Below are 17514 nucleotides of genomic sequence, written 5' to 3'. Positions count from 1 at the left end.
AAACGACATGTTTCGATTTTGTGCTTCTGTCTTCATCAGAAGTGTCACAGCTGTGGTATTTAATTTTTATTATTAAAAACAGTATGAAGAATATCTTTCCTTTATTTTAATTTCCATTATTATTGCTGTAGAGAAACTGTAGAGAAAAGATTTAAGATTTCAGCTCACCGTTATGTTGCGATTTAATTGTTTGGTTTTTGGGTTTGTAATGAAAATGGACATTTTTAAAAATAATGACATCTACAGTATCTTTCCTGCTTGCTGCTACTTTTCAGATTTGTGCCTCACATTACAAACACCAAAATATAACTTTTTTTTGCAATATGAGCAAAATTGTATTTAAAAACAGAGCAGGTTCCACCGTAACCTGAAACTCGGTTTACTCTGGTGTGAGACGAGTCATGTTCAAGATAAGTTTGGTTCGTTTGTCTTTGATGAACTCCGTAGGAAAGTAACGAGGCTTCAGTCTCAGTTTCAGATGAGATTACCTGCATCGATGCAAATAAAACACAAAACATGGAGGACAGCGTCAAGTTGTAGCAGTTTTAATTCCCCATCATGAAGTCGATCAAGCACAGAAAAAGCCTTTCACGGTACAAGGAGAAACAGAGAGAACAAAGTACTTACAGAGATGACAGAAGGTGCATTTTTCACCTTCATGTCACAGAAAGGAACAAAAAGACAACATTAATAATAATAATGGGAAATAAAATCAGGAATAAAAACTTGGTTCAACTTGCTTTCACTATTGTGATAAAAACTACAAAAACCTAATAATGTTTAAATCCTTTTGAGGACATACAGAATTATAATACAGAAACACTACATCTTTACACCCCCCCCCTCTATGTTACTCCTGAATGATCACAGATGAACAAATATCAAGAACTGTACAGACACGAGCCACCAGAGCTTCATCATGAAGACTTTGGCTGCAACAAACGCTTCACTTCACCCATCAATGAAACGTTTAAGTTTTTATCAGGATGCCTGGAATGTGCAAACGTTGGTTGGTGCTTTTGGTTCAGATCCGGTTCAGTTCAGAGCCAGGAGAGCACGGTTTATTTGAACAGAGCCAATCCAAAGTAACTTGACTCTTTTGCTTTTATTAGTCCCATATTTTGTGCTAAACAAAACCGGTATGGGTGTCAGGTTGGGACATGATCCGTTTTCTCCTGTCTAAACATGACAAAAATGCAACTTTCTGCATTTATTTCTTTACTTTGAAGTTGTGTGGGAGGCATCATGTGATGTAATCCAAGATGCTTACAGTCACGTGTGTGGGTTGAAAACTTAAAATGTCATAGGGGGCATTGCACATTTGCCAGAATAATGGGGGCTGACGTACTAGAGTTGTCATCAGAGTTAGTAATATAATATGCATTTTGAATGTTGCTGCACGCAAACCGAACTTGTTCTCCAGACGCTCGTGTTCTCCACTCAGCTTCATGTTTCCAGTGAGATTTAATTCTTAAAACCTTCGTGTTTTGTTTATAGATTACAGTGAATAGGTTTGGATTTCTATAATTGAGAGGTATCTTTCACAGAGAATGGGTTGGGTACATTTTCTGTTTACAACAACAGACGTAAATAAATGATGGCGAATGCAGAACCTGAATGAGACCAGCTGCATCTTTCTAAAGTTTAACAACAATTTTCTGCCTTTATGTTTTAAATGAACAGTTTTGTACAATTCTGGACGATTCTCAGTTCCACAATGTGACAAGCAGCCATGTGTTCATATGTGGTTGAACTTCTTCTCTGGTAGTAGAAATCCTTCAGAGACGGCGTTTGGTTTATTCTAAGGAATGTCGGTTTCTGCTTTTCTGACAGAATTAAGCTCATTTAAACGCAGTCACTTATTTTATTTTAGCTCAGCTTACTGCTTCAATCTTTTTGTTCATCGAGTTTTTAGTTTTATATCAAATCTTTAAAAAAAAGTAGCAATTTCTGTGAAGAGACTGCTCGTCTCTGATTGACTGATTTATAACTGTAAAGTCGAAATCCTCTGAAGTTGTTATTTTTAAACAAATTGAGATTTTGGAGGGAGAAACAAAAAGGTGAAAATGTTACTGACTCAATAAAATTCTTAATTTTTATTGCATATTTGGTCGTGTAAGTTTAAATAAAAATCTTTGAAACATTAAATCACCGACACTGTAACAACATTACCTAGAGGTGGAAAAACCACAGAGACAATGGGTTTGTGAATAATAATGTTAAATATGCAGATGGTCAAACAGAACAGACTGCATGTGTCTGATTAACTGGGACAGCAAAGATTAAAGCTGATTAATATTTACAGCCGAGTCCAAACACTTTCCTTCAAAACAAACAAAAAGCAAAAGGTGGAGAAGCTGTGACTCATTTTTCTGCCATTAGTGGGCGTCCACACCACAAACAATAAGAATAGAAGAAAGAAAATCTGCAATGTGGTAAAATCAGAGTGCAGGGCGATAATATTCAACTGAACCACATGAACCACAGACAGGGTTTGATTTATTCTAAGGTTCCTCAGAACGGCGCTACGAAAACAGGACCAGTGACAATTCAACTGTTTATTTAAACAGCTAAAAAGTCTAAAATGCAATAAACTCTAATTTAACCCTAAAATAGTTTCACATCAAAAACAAAAGTGAGAGCAGGATGTTAACTGTAGGACAATGTCGACCGATCTGTGGAAAATGTAAGTACAGAAACGTCCTATCGAATTTGACTTTAATCTGCAGCTTCAAGCATTTTTTGACTTGTAGAAACTCGAGTCGCAGGTCGTCTGACCTCAGTTTTATGTCGGTTTGTTGATTTCAGATGACGCAAACATTTTCCCCATGTCACCAGTAAGATCACATGTAAGGAAACAGAGAATTCCCAAGGTGCCTGTGTGTTCCCAGCATCATGATTATCACATTTGCAGATGATATTTGTTTTTTTGTAAGAGTCCAGAAAGCAGGTGAAAAATAATAAATCAGCGAAAGCAAACAGAATTAATGTGTTTGAATGAATGGGAGCAGAGACACAGAAAATGGAAGAGTTTAAGAATTTAGTTAAAGAATTTCAGACATGAAGGATGGCAGAGATATGAAAAGTGACGTTTGACAGCCATTATGTATTTTGGTCTCCATTTACAGTGATTTCAGGTGATAAAAGTGTTTCACCACGTTACTTTTAAGTTAATGTAAATCACTGTAAATAAACAAAAAAATTAGATGAACCCAATTACGTTTCTGTATATTCTCAATATGATGATTATGTTTGCAGATGATGTTGTAATTTTTTGGGGGGAGTCCAGAAAACAGGAGGAAGAAGAATGAAAGTCAGGGAGATGAAGCAGGCAATGGATGTGTTGAGAATATGCAGGAATATGTAGAATATTCCTGCATATTCTCTGCAGGAATATTCAGATATCTCTGCATATTCCTGCAGAAATATCTGCAGGAATATACAGTGAAGGTTTGCAGAAGGTTCTGATGTATTTTGTTGACTGTTGGGTGAGATTTCAGATAAAATAGTTTTCCACACCACTGGTAACCTCACATAAATCAGTGAAAGCAAACTAAAAACAGACGAGGACGTGCATTTTTATATATTAATAGTATGACATTGTGGCGTTTGCCGATGATATTGTGATTTTTTTGGGAGAGTTCAGAAAACAGGAGGAAGGAGAATGAAATCCAGTGGCACCAGGGCAAAATTAATCTGCCCGAATGGGAGGAAGACGAGAGGAGAGGGACAAAAAAAGGATGAGTTTTAACAGGCTGCTGGAGGATTCAAAGCTGGTGAACGGTGAGTGCAGGTGGGGGAAGTGGAGGGAAAGAGTTTCAGAGGTGATGCAAGAGACAGCTGCAGGAGAAAAAGAAAGTTTACAGCTGCTATGAGGAGAGATTTGGAGAAAGTGGCAACATGAAGACAGATGTGAGGATAATATGGTGAAAAGGAGAACTGATTAGAGGTATAATTAAAATGGCTGCCAGGTTTTTAATTTGAATAGCTTTTTAAAGTGCTTTGAAATAATCCATTATCAGTGTATCAGTGTATCCATTATAGTTATTGTTTGTGATGTGGGTGGACTCACCATGACGTCTATGAGAATAAATAAAAAAATAAAAGTAAAGGAACGACAGTTTTTCTTTTTTTACAGCATAAACAACCAAGTTAAAAGCAATCTTCAAAGTCATCTGTAGTAACGCACTGTAAAAACAATCCAAGATGGAGAATGGAGCTGGTCTGAGGTGCTTTGTTACACATTGTGTAATTAGATTCCTGTGCTTTGTGTCGTAAAACCTCCAAACAAAATAAACCTTCAGTCACTAGCTGCCAACAAACAACCTCCTACACCCCAGCAGGCAGCGGCAGACTTAACAAAACAAAACAAAAACACGACCAGTTGGACCTCAAATGAATGGAAACTGTATTTACACACAAACTAGCAACAGGTGAACTGAGAAAGTACTTGGATTATTTCTATAAAGTCCCTGAAAGTACCTGGCTGGTTGTCACTGTCAAAACGACACTTTGAGTTACTTTTATTGATTCAAGGAAAGAAAAACCTCAGAATAATGAAATCTGTCCACATTTTCATTAAATAAAATACACAATTTTTTGCTCCGGTGCATAAAACAAATATAAAAACTGCATTATTTTGCTGTGAAGATGTAAAACTGATGGGTCGGATTTAGTGTCTTAGGTAGTTTTACTGTAAGAGGGGAAAAAATAAAATCTATTACCACAATTATAGCTGCAATTCAGTATCAGTACAGTTTATATTGGCTGGTGGCAGCAGTTTTAAGACAATCAAGTGATTTTTTTTACTTTTCTTGTTAATTAAACTTATTTTTTTTGCAAACATTTTAACCAAGACGTAGGTTTGAGGCGTTTTGCACATTCTTTTCATGCTGTCCCACCTGAAAGAACCAATTAACTTTAAAAAAAACAAACAAATTTTGTCGTTGGATTAAACAAATCATCCCATTTTCACCTTTGTGTTTATACCTCTGGGAGTTTTGAAAAACAAAACAAAGACACACAGTTTTGGTGCGTTGAGATCGACGGGCAGGTCGTCGTGTCCGGATGGAGCTCAGGAGGCGACGGTTCCCCAAACATCCGACCGGACGGCGATGCTGACGTGTTTTCAAGCCGCCTCGTCTCCACCAGGCCTAAGATGTCTGCAGGAGAGACCAGAGACGACATGGAGATATTAAACACTGCTTTAAAAAAAGAACAATTATTTAGTTCTTGGGTTATATTCAAGAAGGAACACTGTAAATGACCCTGTTTAATAAATAAAAACTCACACGAACAGGAGTTCCAGTTCAGCCTTTTAATAAAGCTTTGATTAATTGAAGTTTGCTGACATTTACTTGTTTGACACGGCTTTTCAGAAATGGTAACGTCTGGACTTTTGGTCCAGTTTGTCTTCAGATGTCCCAAACAATCACTCAAATATTTTGTTACTGAGGCAACCATGTCTCTCATTCAGAGAAAGACGCTGATTCACTACTTCCACACCAAATTAATAATCAGCTTAACAGCCCATCAGTTTTTCAACAATTAACTTGTAACCTGCTCCAAATGGGGTGGTGCTCAGTTGGTAACTGATTACCATGGAGAAGAAAGAACCCGGGACAAATTGGACTGCAGTAAAGCAGAAGACATCCGGTTTACGGGGAAAGTTGTGGAGGCGTTTCTGTGGATAAGGCCACTGTAGTCTAAGCTAGGAAGGTTGTGCGTTGAGCGAAAGGTGATTTGTAAAGACAGAGATGTAAATGCCTTTGGATTTAAAAGAAAGTGAAGCTTAGAGAAGGCAGCAGTTCAAGTTGGACTAGATGCGAACAAAATGGTGTCATCAGGATATATACGGATAAGAACTGCTAGCATAGCAATAGGATTGGATCTAATTAAGACCGGAAAACGTTGTACATGTCCAAAGACGCATGTTTTCAAAGTCCTTCCACTGGCTCTCTGGGAGTAGACTATATACTTCTGTAAGTTTATAAACCACTGCTTGGCACCAAAACACATTAAAAATCTGCTGCTGCTGCTGGATCAGCCTTTCAGACCTGCCAGGTTCTGGTTCTGGTCTGCTCTACATCCAGAACCAGAGCCACGCAAGGAGAAGCAGCATTCAGCTTCTATGCACCACAAATCTAGGACAAACTTCCAGAAAACAGAAAAACTCCAGAGGAGGTATAAATGTTCATGTAGGCGAGTGTCGACCTCAAAGCCTAAACGTCTGTGGTGGTAAATTATTGTTCCATATGGATGCTGTGGTGTATTTTCATTATTGGTTTTTTCTTTATGTTATGTATTTATCTGTAATTGTCCAGCTGACTGGAAAGCAAATTGCCCATTTGGGGGACAAAGTTATCAAAGCTAAAACCCCACGAGTTTAGAGTTGCTTTTGATTAATCATTACTGAAACGCTGATCAATAGATTTTGCGTTTGACAAAATGTAATGTTTATTGCTCGTTTAATAATTGGTTAAATGTTCTACACAAATAAACTGGATGTCAGGCGTTTCTCCTAAAAGATCATTGGTAAATCTGCTGATTAGGATGTTAATCGACCACAAATCCAACCTATTTCTCTTTATTGATGACATATTTTAAATCATTTAACACTGAAAGTGCTGCAATACAAGCAAGGATACAAATAAGACAAAACAAACTAAAAAGTCAGCAAAATATAGGTGCTTGTTTTACATTAATATTGATGAAAAAGTTCTAATTTTATTGGCAGATTATTTTACCAATAATATGAGTAAAATGTTTTGTTGTAAGTGAAATAATAATAATACTTTTTCATCACTTTTAAGACGTTATTGGCTTAAAACAAGCTCATATTTCTTGTTGAAAAGTTACTTTTATCTTATTTCTAAGTGCACTAAGACGTTGAACTGGGAACTAGACCAAAATTAACTGGTAATGTTTTGTGTTTTTGGAGTGTAAATCTGAATAGTTTGGGTCCAAATGTATCCCATATCTGTTTGATCTGACTCTAGAAACCTGTGAATTCCTGCAGTGCAGTAAATATATCACTATAGATACAGACTCAGCTACTCCAGGCTCAGTTTCTCCAGTCCAGTCTGGTTAATAAGCAGCTAACCTGCTATCTGGAGACCAACAACACTCTTCCTCTTTTGCAGTCTGACTGCAGAGTCTGCCTTTGCACTAGGAACTAGAACAAAAGTAGTTGGTGATGTGCTTTTGCAGTTCGATTAACAGTAATCCTTTAATTTAATGTTTCTGACTGGACGTAATGTTAATGCTCTAAATGCGATTTAAATCTGATAGAGAATCTGTGGGTGCTTAAAGATTAGGGTGATGGCAAGGAGGCATTCCTTTTTCACACATTTGGTGTTCAACTCAAGAGATGAACAAAAAAAATAAACTTTTTATAGCTAAAAAAAGGTTTTAGCACCGATTATGGAGAAGACTGTAGGTATTTTTGTTTTAGCTGAAATGTAAATACAAACTGATTTGTCCTCCAAACCGGACATTACATAATCTTCATGGTTTTACCATCAAAGGACACTTCTCACCCCGGATATTCTCTGTTTACACTGATGCCTTCAGGCAGACGATACAGAGCAATCAGAACAAGAACCAACCGATTCAGAGACAGTTTTTATCCTACAGCAATAACAAAACTAAATGCAATCAAATAACCATTAATCATTATGAATGATGTGTGTGAGAATGTGGTGATTCTTATTTATTAGTTTTATTTTATCACCTACTTGTTATGTATTTCTTACAGTATATGTAAAGTGTGACACAAGTTTTCTTTTTTTTTAGCATATGCACTGACTTACGGCAATTTTTAAATTTCGTTGTTCTTGTGACAATGACAATAAAGATTTATCTTATCTTATCTTATCTTTCATTTTCGAAATGACTTTTTTCCTGCACTCCCACTTCCACGGCTTTCGCCCATTATGTGAATCATTGTTTTCCATACTGGAGCTCCTGCATACAAACATCTGCTTTGTATTTTTTATTGTGAGCAGCTTCATGACAGGTCTGACATTTGCATAGATGACGACTCTGCGCTGCGAACACACTGCAAATAATGGAATATATTTGCTTTGAAGTGGGAGAGGAAAGTTCACATCATACAAACAGTCACTATTTGTTGTGCCTTTGGCTCACTGATGGTTATGCAAAGGATAAAAAAAACAAAACAAAAAAAAACATTCACAGTCGCAGGGCCTTTTCCAAAGGTTATGTTTAACTCTGACATATACAGCAAGTTGATAACATTTATAATTTATTAAATATATTCAGATATTTAGTTTCCCACGAAACATAAACAGATCTGAGATAAAGTGTCGTCAATTTCTTATTTTTGTTGGATAAAAATGTTCAGAAATCAGTAAATGTGTTTAGCACTAAATCATAATTCAGACAATATTTATGGAAAATCTACTGAAATTGTTATTAAAAAAGGCTGTAAATGATCATGTGTCGGTTTAAAAAAAGAAAACATAACATAGGTTTCATTGTGTTTTCCTAAAATGTGCTGCAAAATATTTAGAAATTTTGATTTTTTAAAAGTAAAATTATGATCAAACTCTTTGAATTCAGTTTTACCATAGAAATAGTTAAAAGTTGGTTCATAGAAATTGCTGTTTTCCTGCAAATAAAGCTATTTTTCACTGTCTTGAATTACAATTCAAAAGCAAAATAAAGTTGTAACTCTGTTATAAACCAGATTTGTGTTTTGTTTCTAATATATACATAGACAGGACAACTACAACATATATTCTATGTAATCACTAAGCTAAATGAAATTTCCACATGGGCTGCATGTGCCTCAGCAAATGAGCCAAAAATGTAAATAAAACTTTAAGAAGAGTTAATTTTTATGAGTCAGGAAATGTCTCCAGGCAAAGAGTTTTCCCTCCAGAACCTGATCAAATATGTCCAGTCAGAACTAAAACATGCTTTACATAATGCTAAAAACGTTAAAATAATGCAAACAAACAAGGCTGGGTGAGGACAAAAGTTCATCTGTCTGCTCCACACAGAGCGGCAGGACAAAACCTTTAACTGCATCAAAGAGCGACATTTGGCATCATTATATCCCCATATGAATTTAGTTTACAGCTTTTGCACAATTACTCAGTTTTTGACAAATTGAAAAGTTGATCCTGTATTTCCTATTGAAATCCAGGCTCTCAACAAGGACTGAAATGATTAATCAATTAATCATGATCAATTGATTATTAAAAATAATCATCGTCAATGACTCAAAATGCCATTTGCTGAAAGAACAACACACTCAAAGCACTAATTAATATATAAATACACAGAAAACTCCTCAAGTTTAAGTTTTACCTTCACTTGGTTCAACCTCTGCAAAATAATCTCCTATAAAGTTTCTTTTCCGATTCAATCATTTATATAATGTTCTTATATTATATAAATATAAATATTAGCCGTACACTATTCATGTTAAAGGCCTGAGTTTTTCACATGCTGATGTTATAATTTATTTTTTAGCTGCACATGCTTTATTTGCTACAAATGATTAAATGTTCACTAAAAGTTGTTGATGCATTCAAGGGATTAAAATGTTTTCTTACTTAAATTTAGTTATTAGTGCGTTTGCATCTTTTATCACTAACATTGTATAAAAAGGTGCAAGAGGCAAAATGAGAATCCTGGAGAATGTGGCAAATTTTTAAATGTGACTAATCGATTACTCGTCAGAATGATCAATTACTAAAAATAATTTAGCAGCAGCCAAACTTGCAACCTTTGCGAGGAAAATCTGATGACATAAAAAGGAGACCTGAACCTGTTTTAAAAGAAGTCTAAATTACAAAACCAGCCACAAGCACGTAAATTATGAATGACTGCTTGGGTATCTGAGAAAACTAATCATCTTTCAATCAGAAAAAGTTTTTCCTGGTTGAAAATGGTTTCTGTTTACGTCACACCAGCCCATTTATTTTCAGTTTTCTCCTGAAGTGCCTTGAGGTGACGTTTATGTGAATTATTTTGTGTCAATAACACGGTACAGGAAAGAATTAACTGCAGGTTCCTTCATAAAAACGAAAGTCAAAGTCTGAATCAATTCCAGTTCATTCCTTGTTAAAAGTGAGTCACAGGCAGTGGAGGCGTCTGATGCAACGCAAACCTTTAAATGGTAGAAACGTCCTGATAAAGAAAAATACACGATTAAATCGTCGTGTCAAGAATCACTAAAATGAGAATCTGCTTATTTCAGGGGTGTCCAAAAACCCCAAATAACCTAAAAGTAGCCAAATAATGTTTTTCAGAATGGATATTTATTGTAGTTCCAAAACTTTTTTTTAGGGATTTTTATGATTGTGTGTTATGGCATTGTAGACAAAAAAAAAGTAAAACTCCACTGAAGAACTAACTAAATAAATAAATAAATAAATAAATAAATAAATGTTCTAGAAAAACATTTTAAAATTTTTGATTTTTTGGAATTTTTCTGAGTTTCAACATTTTTTCAACATTTGAAACTCAGAAATTCACAAATTTTTGTAGAAAATTTCTGGGATTGATCTCAGTTTCATTGGTGTAAATTTGCTACTTTTTTTTTCTTCCTAATCTACAATGGCCTTAACACGTCATCGTAGGTTTTGCACGTTTGCTGTATTAAAAGAAAAACATCTAGTTTTCAGTTTCTTTTGAGGTCGATTGAACACATTTATTTTATAAAATTTTTTCCCCCTTGCTACATTTAGCCAAGTTCAATAAATTAAATAAAAGCTGATTTGGGTGCAAAAGTGTCTGACTAAACATGAGGATTTCACCTTTTGCTAAAGCTCAGTTATATAAAGATAAACACTTTACATTTTATTTTGTAAGAAAATTACAAATTAAAAGTCTCCATCTGCATCAGTGGGTCAAATTTGGATCATTTTTGAATTGCACCCCTGACTTACTTTTATTAAATGACTTTAAGACATTTTAAGGCCTTAATTTTAGATGCATTAATTGCAGCCTGCAGATGTTTCTCGTATTTTGAAGGAAAAGAAGTGCCGAGTTCTTCAGCACTTTGAGGGCTGACCTCTGCACTCTGTCTCTGCATTTTGTTGACAGAGCAGGACGCCGGCTCCTCTTCCCCGGACCCTTCCCGTTCTGACTCGCGCTCTCGTTTTCCGGTGATGCCGCTGCCCTTGGTGTGCAGCAGGAGGCCTGAAAGTCGCCGAGGGCAAGCAGAGAAACGGACATGAGAGGAATGAACTGGAGTAAACAGAGACAGGAGTTTCAGCAGCTCCAGGTTTCAAATAGTTTCAACAGCTGATCAGTGAGTCATTAGGTTCTACGGAGGCCTTTTACTGACCCACTCATTCAAATTTGGCGTGTTGAAGCATGAACACACAGAAAACACGCAGGAACAAGCTGCTACTGTAAATGCATCGCCCCCTTGTGGCAGAGATGAGTACTTGCATTGGAATAATAATGAGTTTTTCTTCTTATTTTTGATTATTACATGAAGAAAATGGCATCTGCTCTCACCTGGGTGTTGAGGCACAGCAAACTCATGATAGAGTCGGCTGCTGGTGATGTTCTGGCTGGCGTCTGGCACTGAGTGGTATCCTGCTGGAGACACAACACAGTTTGTGCTTAATTCACAACATGAAGTTGATTCATTTTGATGTATAAATTCAGAAATAATCTAGATTAGGACATAAAAGGTGAAAACAATCATCAAAATCCAGGCTTGTGTAATGAAAAGACACTTTTCCCCCATAAATGTGGCTTCTGCACAAATTAACAGAAAAACCCAACAAATCTGTCAGGAGGCAAAATATCTATTATTTATCGATATAAATAACAGATATTCTTGAAAAGGTTTGCACCTGAAACTTTTAAACACTTTATGATTCAATCCTTTCTTCCTAGCTAGAAGTAGAGCTGCACCGATCCGATATCAATATCTGAATCGGTCCCGATACTGAAATAAATTCTAGATGGCGATAATCCCTAAGGGCAGATCTATTCAGTCTAATTCTATGTGTTGTTATTATTTATTATTAATTTGGCCAGGCATTTCTTGAAAAAGAGTTTTGACCTCAGTGAGACACGTTTGGTTAAATAAAAGCTGCACAGAAACAATTTCACTTTCTGAACCGTTTTAAGGAAAGTTTGTACTTTACGTGTTTGACCATCTTTATCATTTATTTTTCACGGGCTGTTTTACTCCTAAATGCACTGACTGAACATGTCAGTGCATTTAGTTGTTTCTACATGTTTGACCTTGTGAAGCTGTTTAAATGTGCTGCAGTTTTCAAATGTATAATTTACTGTCTGTGTTTAAAAAGAGAAACTTTTTAACTCACTTCAGCTGTTTTTCCAGTTTCGGCCGATACCAAAAGTGGATCGGTGCGTTTCTACCTCCCAGATCTTGATTTATAGAATATCTGATCCAGTTTACTTCAGTTATTTAGATCTGTAGGTTTCTCTGATTTTTCCTCTGGTGAAATCTCGTTTTGATGATTTGGACTCACACTCCCCTCCTTATCATAATGCTGCCACCTCCATGCCTCACAGCGGGTTTTGTGTTGCATTGTTTTGTATCAGACAAACCTTCTGCCAAAATGTTTGCTTTTATCAGAATTCAGCACATTTTTTCTGCTGTATTTTGGGAAATTTTCAGCAAGCTGCCACATTTTCTGCCACCTTTAGTCCTTCATTCAGACAAATAAAGGATAAACTGTGATATTTACGAAGAAACATTAATGTCAGAAGTGTTCTTACCATGTTGCTGCTGATGTTGGTTCTGTGGCAGTGTGTGAAGTCGCTGCTGTTGCTGTTGTCCAACGCTGCTGGGCCCCGTCTGTTCTTCGTTGCCAAAGTTAAATAAAATGCTGCCGTTCCCGGTGGTCACCGAGCTTCCCGACACTCCAGGCACTAAAATAAGAGGAAAATGTCGTCAGATGGACCCTAATCAGAGATAAAAACTCTGCACAAGTTATGTTTTGTTCCTTGATCTCTTACAATGTGAATTGTTGTTGTTGGTCCCTGACTGCTGCTCTCCAGGAGAGTAGGCCATCATTCCTCCGTTTCCGTTCCCGTTTGTGGACGGGACAGAAGCTAATAGACCTGGACAACATAAACACACATTCCTGATTATCTGGAATATTTAGGAAATATTTCAAAAAGTTTAGTTTTTTTGGAGAATATCTGTGTGTGTTGAATTATTGGGCAACTATTAAAGCGTGAAAATTATAACACAATTACATAAAACACAAAAATATTCCCATGTTTTTCATTTTTATATTAAACTGAGATGAACTAACATATCAAAATTTACAAACAAGCATTTCTGGTAATATCCGATCCACACATTTCTCCATATACCAGAACATCGTGTTATTTGTTGTGGGTGATACTTTTTGTACCATGGTTAGCGTTAGCGCCCGCTAATTATTTTTATGTGTTTAATATTAGATTCTTGTTGCATCTTAAAAAATCTAAAAATGATCAGTAAATATGATTTGTATGGATTTAATTAAGTCGATTAGACACTACAAGGATTCCTCTGTGGTAAACATTGGCACTTTTAATGCAAAAATAAATGTTCCTATACAACCACGACGGCGGCCATCTTTAATTTTTCAGGGGTTCTCCCCCCCAGAATTTGTACCAAATTAAGTTCTTGTATGTAAAGGATATTGTACAGTTTGTTGTGTGAGATACTTTAAGATGGCTGTACATAATGGTTAGCGTTATCTTCCGCTAACTTTTTTAGCAGAGCTAAGAGTCCTGTAGCTTTTTGGCTAGCTGTGCTCATCACAGCTAGCCAAAAAGCTACTGCCAGCCAATTTTAGAGCAAGCATATATTCTCCATTACAAACATGGCGGCCATTTTGAAAAATGTCTACCAGAAAAAGAAAACAAGATCAAGAAAAACAAAAGATTTCTGTGGTTCAAAATATGTAGGATTTGACATTCATAAATGGTGATTTTAGTTCTAAAATTGATTTTACATGACAACCGTTTGAAAATGATCAGTAGGTTGAATTAAGTGATACGTTACTAAAAGTGTTAGTTAATTTGCAATAAATGTGGCCGCCATCTTGAATTTTTCAGGGCTTTTTCCCCCTAAAAACATCCGTACAAATCTGGGTTCTTGTATCTGCATGTGAAAGATATTGTGCTATTTGTTGTGTGTGATGCTTTTTTGATTTAGTTTTTACGATGACAGCAACGCCTTGACTTCATTTCCTCACCCAGGCCTCTGTATCGGCTCAGCTGCTGGTAGATCTGCTTCATCCTCTCGATGTTGAGCCGGCTGGCCTCCGCGTGGTGCACCATGGGTTTCGGGTAATGGACTCCGATGATGCACTTGGCTGCCGCCTGAACGGACTCGGGGGCGTTCCAGGGGTCGTAGATGAACTTTGCGGGGAAACCTCGGAGGACAGGTAAGTATCGCCTGGAAGCACAAGACGACATTAGATGCTCTTGCTTTTGCCAAATGGGAAGAATCTTACTTAATAGTTAACAAACATGTGTTTTAATTTACGTTTTATAGCTGTGAAAATGTATGAATACAGTTTTCTACTCATCAGAAAATTTGTGTTTTATGTTGCCGCCCATCATTGTGTTCTAATTAATGGGAGCAGGCTGGCCACCATGCTTACAGGCTCTATGGAAAATAGCTGCTACAAAATGTGAGGTACAACCACAACACTGCGCAGTAATGCTACGGTACGAGAGCTCAAGCAGGAAATCTTTTTCCTTCCATTGTGAAACTCATTTTTGAGCATTTCTGGCACTGCAGTGAGATACGATGACAGTGCAGAGAGAGAACTAAAGCTCCAAACCTGATGGAAAACGAGGGGCTGTGGTCCTGAGCACGTTTACTGTAAGTTACCGTGACAACAGCCACACCACTGACAATAGGAAAAGTATAATCCTCCAAGAGATGAAACCAAAAAAAAAATCAACTTCTCACAACTGAGCTGCCAGGAGTCGCTCAGTGTGACAAAGAGAGGCCACCTACCTACTGGACTCGGTCCAACCTTACCTATTCCCAGGAGGGGAGACTGACAGGACAGAAGGAGGGGGGGCGAGTGCGCAGAGAGGGGTGGGGGCTGGTGTGGTCCGGCCCAGTGGGCCGACACGCACGCACGTGACGGACGACGCTCCGCTCGCTACGGAGATCGCACCATCACTCGAGAGAGAGAGAGAAAGACCACTGCCGATTGAGTAGAAGATGCTAGGAGACGTCTACAGTAACACGCGGTTAGAAAGCAGAGAGCATTGACCCCCCCCCCTGGCCGCTGCCCACCCCGACCGGAGCAGGTGTATGCTGGGAAAATTCTGCCATCAAAAAAAAGAAAAAAAAGAAAACTGTTTTCTCGCTGAAGATAAAAGTTTGCTTGATTCCTTTGGGGTTTAAACTCAGATTTATCCATCTGCCATGTCTACACGTTTCTGAGGAATGTGCTTTAGAGGTGCACTGATTGCAGTTTCCTGGCCGATCACCGATTACCAATCTCTTAAAAAGCCTCATACCAAATTTTTTTTGTCTGAAGTGGCGATAAATCGCTGAGTTGGTACCAGTGGGCGACTGCTGTTAACTGGAAACGTGCGGATGTCACCTGGTGGGCGGGGCTAACAGAAAACCTCTCTAACAGGAGAGAAGAAGAAGACAGCAGCTGATTTTCACACCTTTGCTGATCGGCTTCACATGCAAGTACGTATCGGCCCATCACCGATCTCCCAAAATTCAGGAAGTCGGCTCCGATGAATCGGCTGGCCGATAAAATCGGTGCAACCCTAATATTCTTTTTTAATAAAGCATCTAAAACTCTGCCTGTCGTTAGAGGAAATATGCTCCAAACTTGATGACAGAAGTTTCCCATTATACCTCGCAGCTCCAGGCCCCCGCCCACCCGCCCTCCCTCCCTCCAACCTTCATCCCCCATGATCAGACAGTGGTGGACTGAGAAAAGAGCTCACACATGCTCCCCATCCCCCAGACTGTGGCGGTTACCTTTTAAGTGGTCAGCGGGCCCATAGCCCCCCTGCTGACTGTCTCCTCCCCACGGCCACAGCGCCACACTCTGGGCCGGCCCACTAGGGAGCCCCCTCATTTCACCAAAAAGGACCACAACCCTTTTGAAAGGAAGATCCGCGACCTGCTAGTAGCGAGCAGTCCTGGAAGGGACCAGCGGGTGGCGTCGGGGGCGGAGCCAAACCTTCTGCACACTGTGGCACAAAGCTGAGAGATTTACTCCTACTGTTTCAGCTGAAATACTTTTTGTATCCAATAATTAGCTTAAGTTTTTAACAGAAACACAATGGCTGTAGGGTAGTAACTATTTACACGAGTAACTTAAATAAAATACTTTTAGGAGTATTTTTGCTACGCTGTACTTCTACAGTGATTTTATTGTACTTGATTAAAACTTCTTTTACTTTACCACTGAATGAAAAACATGTTTTTACCAAAAATTCACAAATAACTGACACACACCTGGAGTATTTGTTAAAGTTTTATAAGTTTTTTTATTGAAAGAAACTGATTTGGAAACATTTTCTTTAGCCCGATTTAGTTATTTATGTGAATTATTGTCATTTCCATCATTAAAATACCAAAATTTCAACTTAACTTTATATTTTGGTCCACCTGATTATGTAGTTTTTAAATATTAAATGATTGATAATTTGATCAGTTACTCTGTGCTTGAGTAATTTCTTTCACCTTTACTTTAGTAAAAACATGTTGCAGTAGTTTTACTCTGCACATTTGCTCTGCAGAGCTAATTGTTTGTTTAGCACTTTAGCATGTTTGCAAACTTTGAAGACGTTTGGCACATCGAGCATCTCCTAATTTACAAGCAGTTAATGTTTGTTTTCCTTGTGTTTTTAGGATATAACTGAATAAGCCGTGATACGAAAAAGAAACATTCTTATAATTATTACATATAAATGTAACAACTATCTCATGTTCAAGTTACTATTTAAGGTGCTTAATGTTTGTTTTTCTTGTGTTTTTGGGTATAAATGAGGACTTTTCTGCATGTATTGCATTAAAAACAATTCCAGTACTTGAAATATGATTAATTTTTACTTCATTTGGGGCGGTACCACAGTGTGAACTAGCTAACCCATGGCTGTTTTTCAGCGTAAAGCCAGCCGCTGCTCCAGGCCCACCGGAACCAACAAGGCTGCATTCACCCAAGCAGAGCACCACTGAACATTTCACAAAGGGCCGGACGAGGGGCTTTGCCCAGCGCCTGGACAACGGACCGGCTCGCGTGGCACCGCGCAGGTAACGAGTACCAGCGCCACCCGTGCAACACCGCGATGGCAGAGCTACAGCTGGTCCAACGCCTCTCCTCGCTACCCTCTGGGAAATGCTTCACAGAGCTCTACCTACCGAACGCAGGCAAGGCGTTTGCATTTCCCTACCAAGCAGTCAGAGTCCCTTTTGACGAAATGAGACGCTACCGAGTCACAAACCTGCCCAGATGGCGCCGCTGGGGCGTGAGCAAGGCCCGTCCCTCAGGGTTGCACAGG

At 38.0% G+C, this 17514-nt stretch overlaps 1 protein-coding gene across 2 annotated transcripts in view; it reads right to left on the bottom strand.

Annotated features, from left to right (window-relative positions):
- Positions 1-529: 529 nt before the first annotated feature.
- LOC103461922 (cryptochrome-1-like) overlaps positions 530-17514 on the bottom strand; it is a 37275-nt gene continuing 20290 nt past the window's right edge. Inside the window, exons 10-15 of one of the 2 annotated variants that reach the window (XM_081609327.1) lie at positions 14217-14419; positions 12982-13086; positions 12742-12894; positions 11500-11583; positions 11048-11175; positions 530-5162 (exon numbers count right to left, since the gene is read on the bottom strand). In XM_081609327.1, coding sequence (XP_081465453.1) covers positions 5154-5162; positions 11048-11175; positions 11500-11583; positions 12742-12894; positions 12982-13086; positions 14217-14419 — 682 coding nt within the window. In that variant the 3' untranslated portion in view covers positions 530-5153. The remainder of the gene's footprint in view (positions 5163-11047; positions 11176-11499; positions 11584-12741; positions 12895-12981; positions 13087-14216; positions 14420-17514) is intronic. The other variant, XM_081609328.1, reaches the window with a different exon arrangement.

This window comes from Poecilia reticulata, chromosome 7 (assembly GCF_904066995.2).
Source record: "Poecilia reticulata chromosome 7, P_reticulata-male-v2, whole genome shotgun sequence".
Lineage (NCBI taxonomy): Eukaryota > Metazoa > Chordata > Actinopteri > Cyprinodontiformes > Poeciliidae > Poecilia > Poecilia reticulata.
The sequence above is the reverse complement of the archived record's forward strand: the minus strand, read 5'-3'. Positions and strand labels throughout refer to the sequence as shown.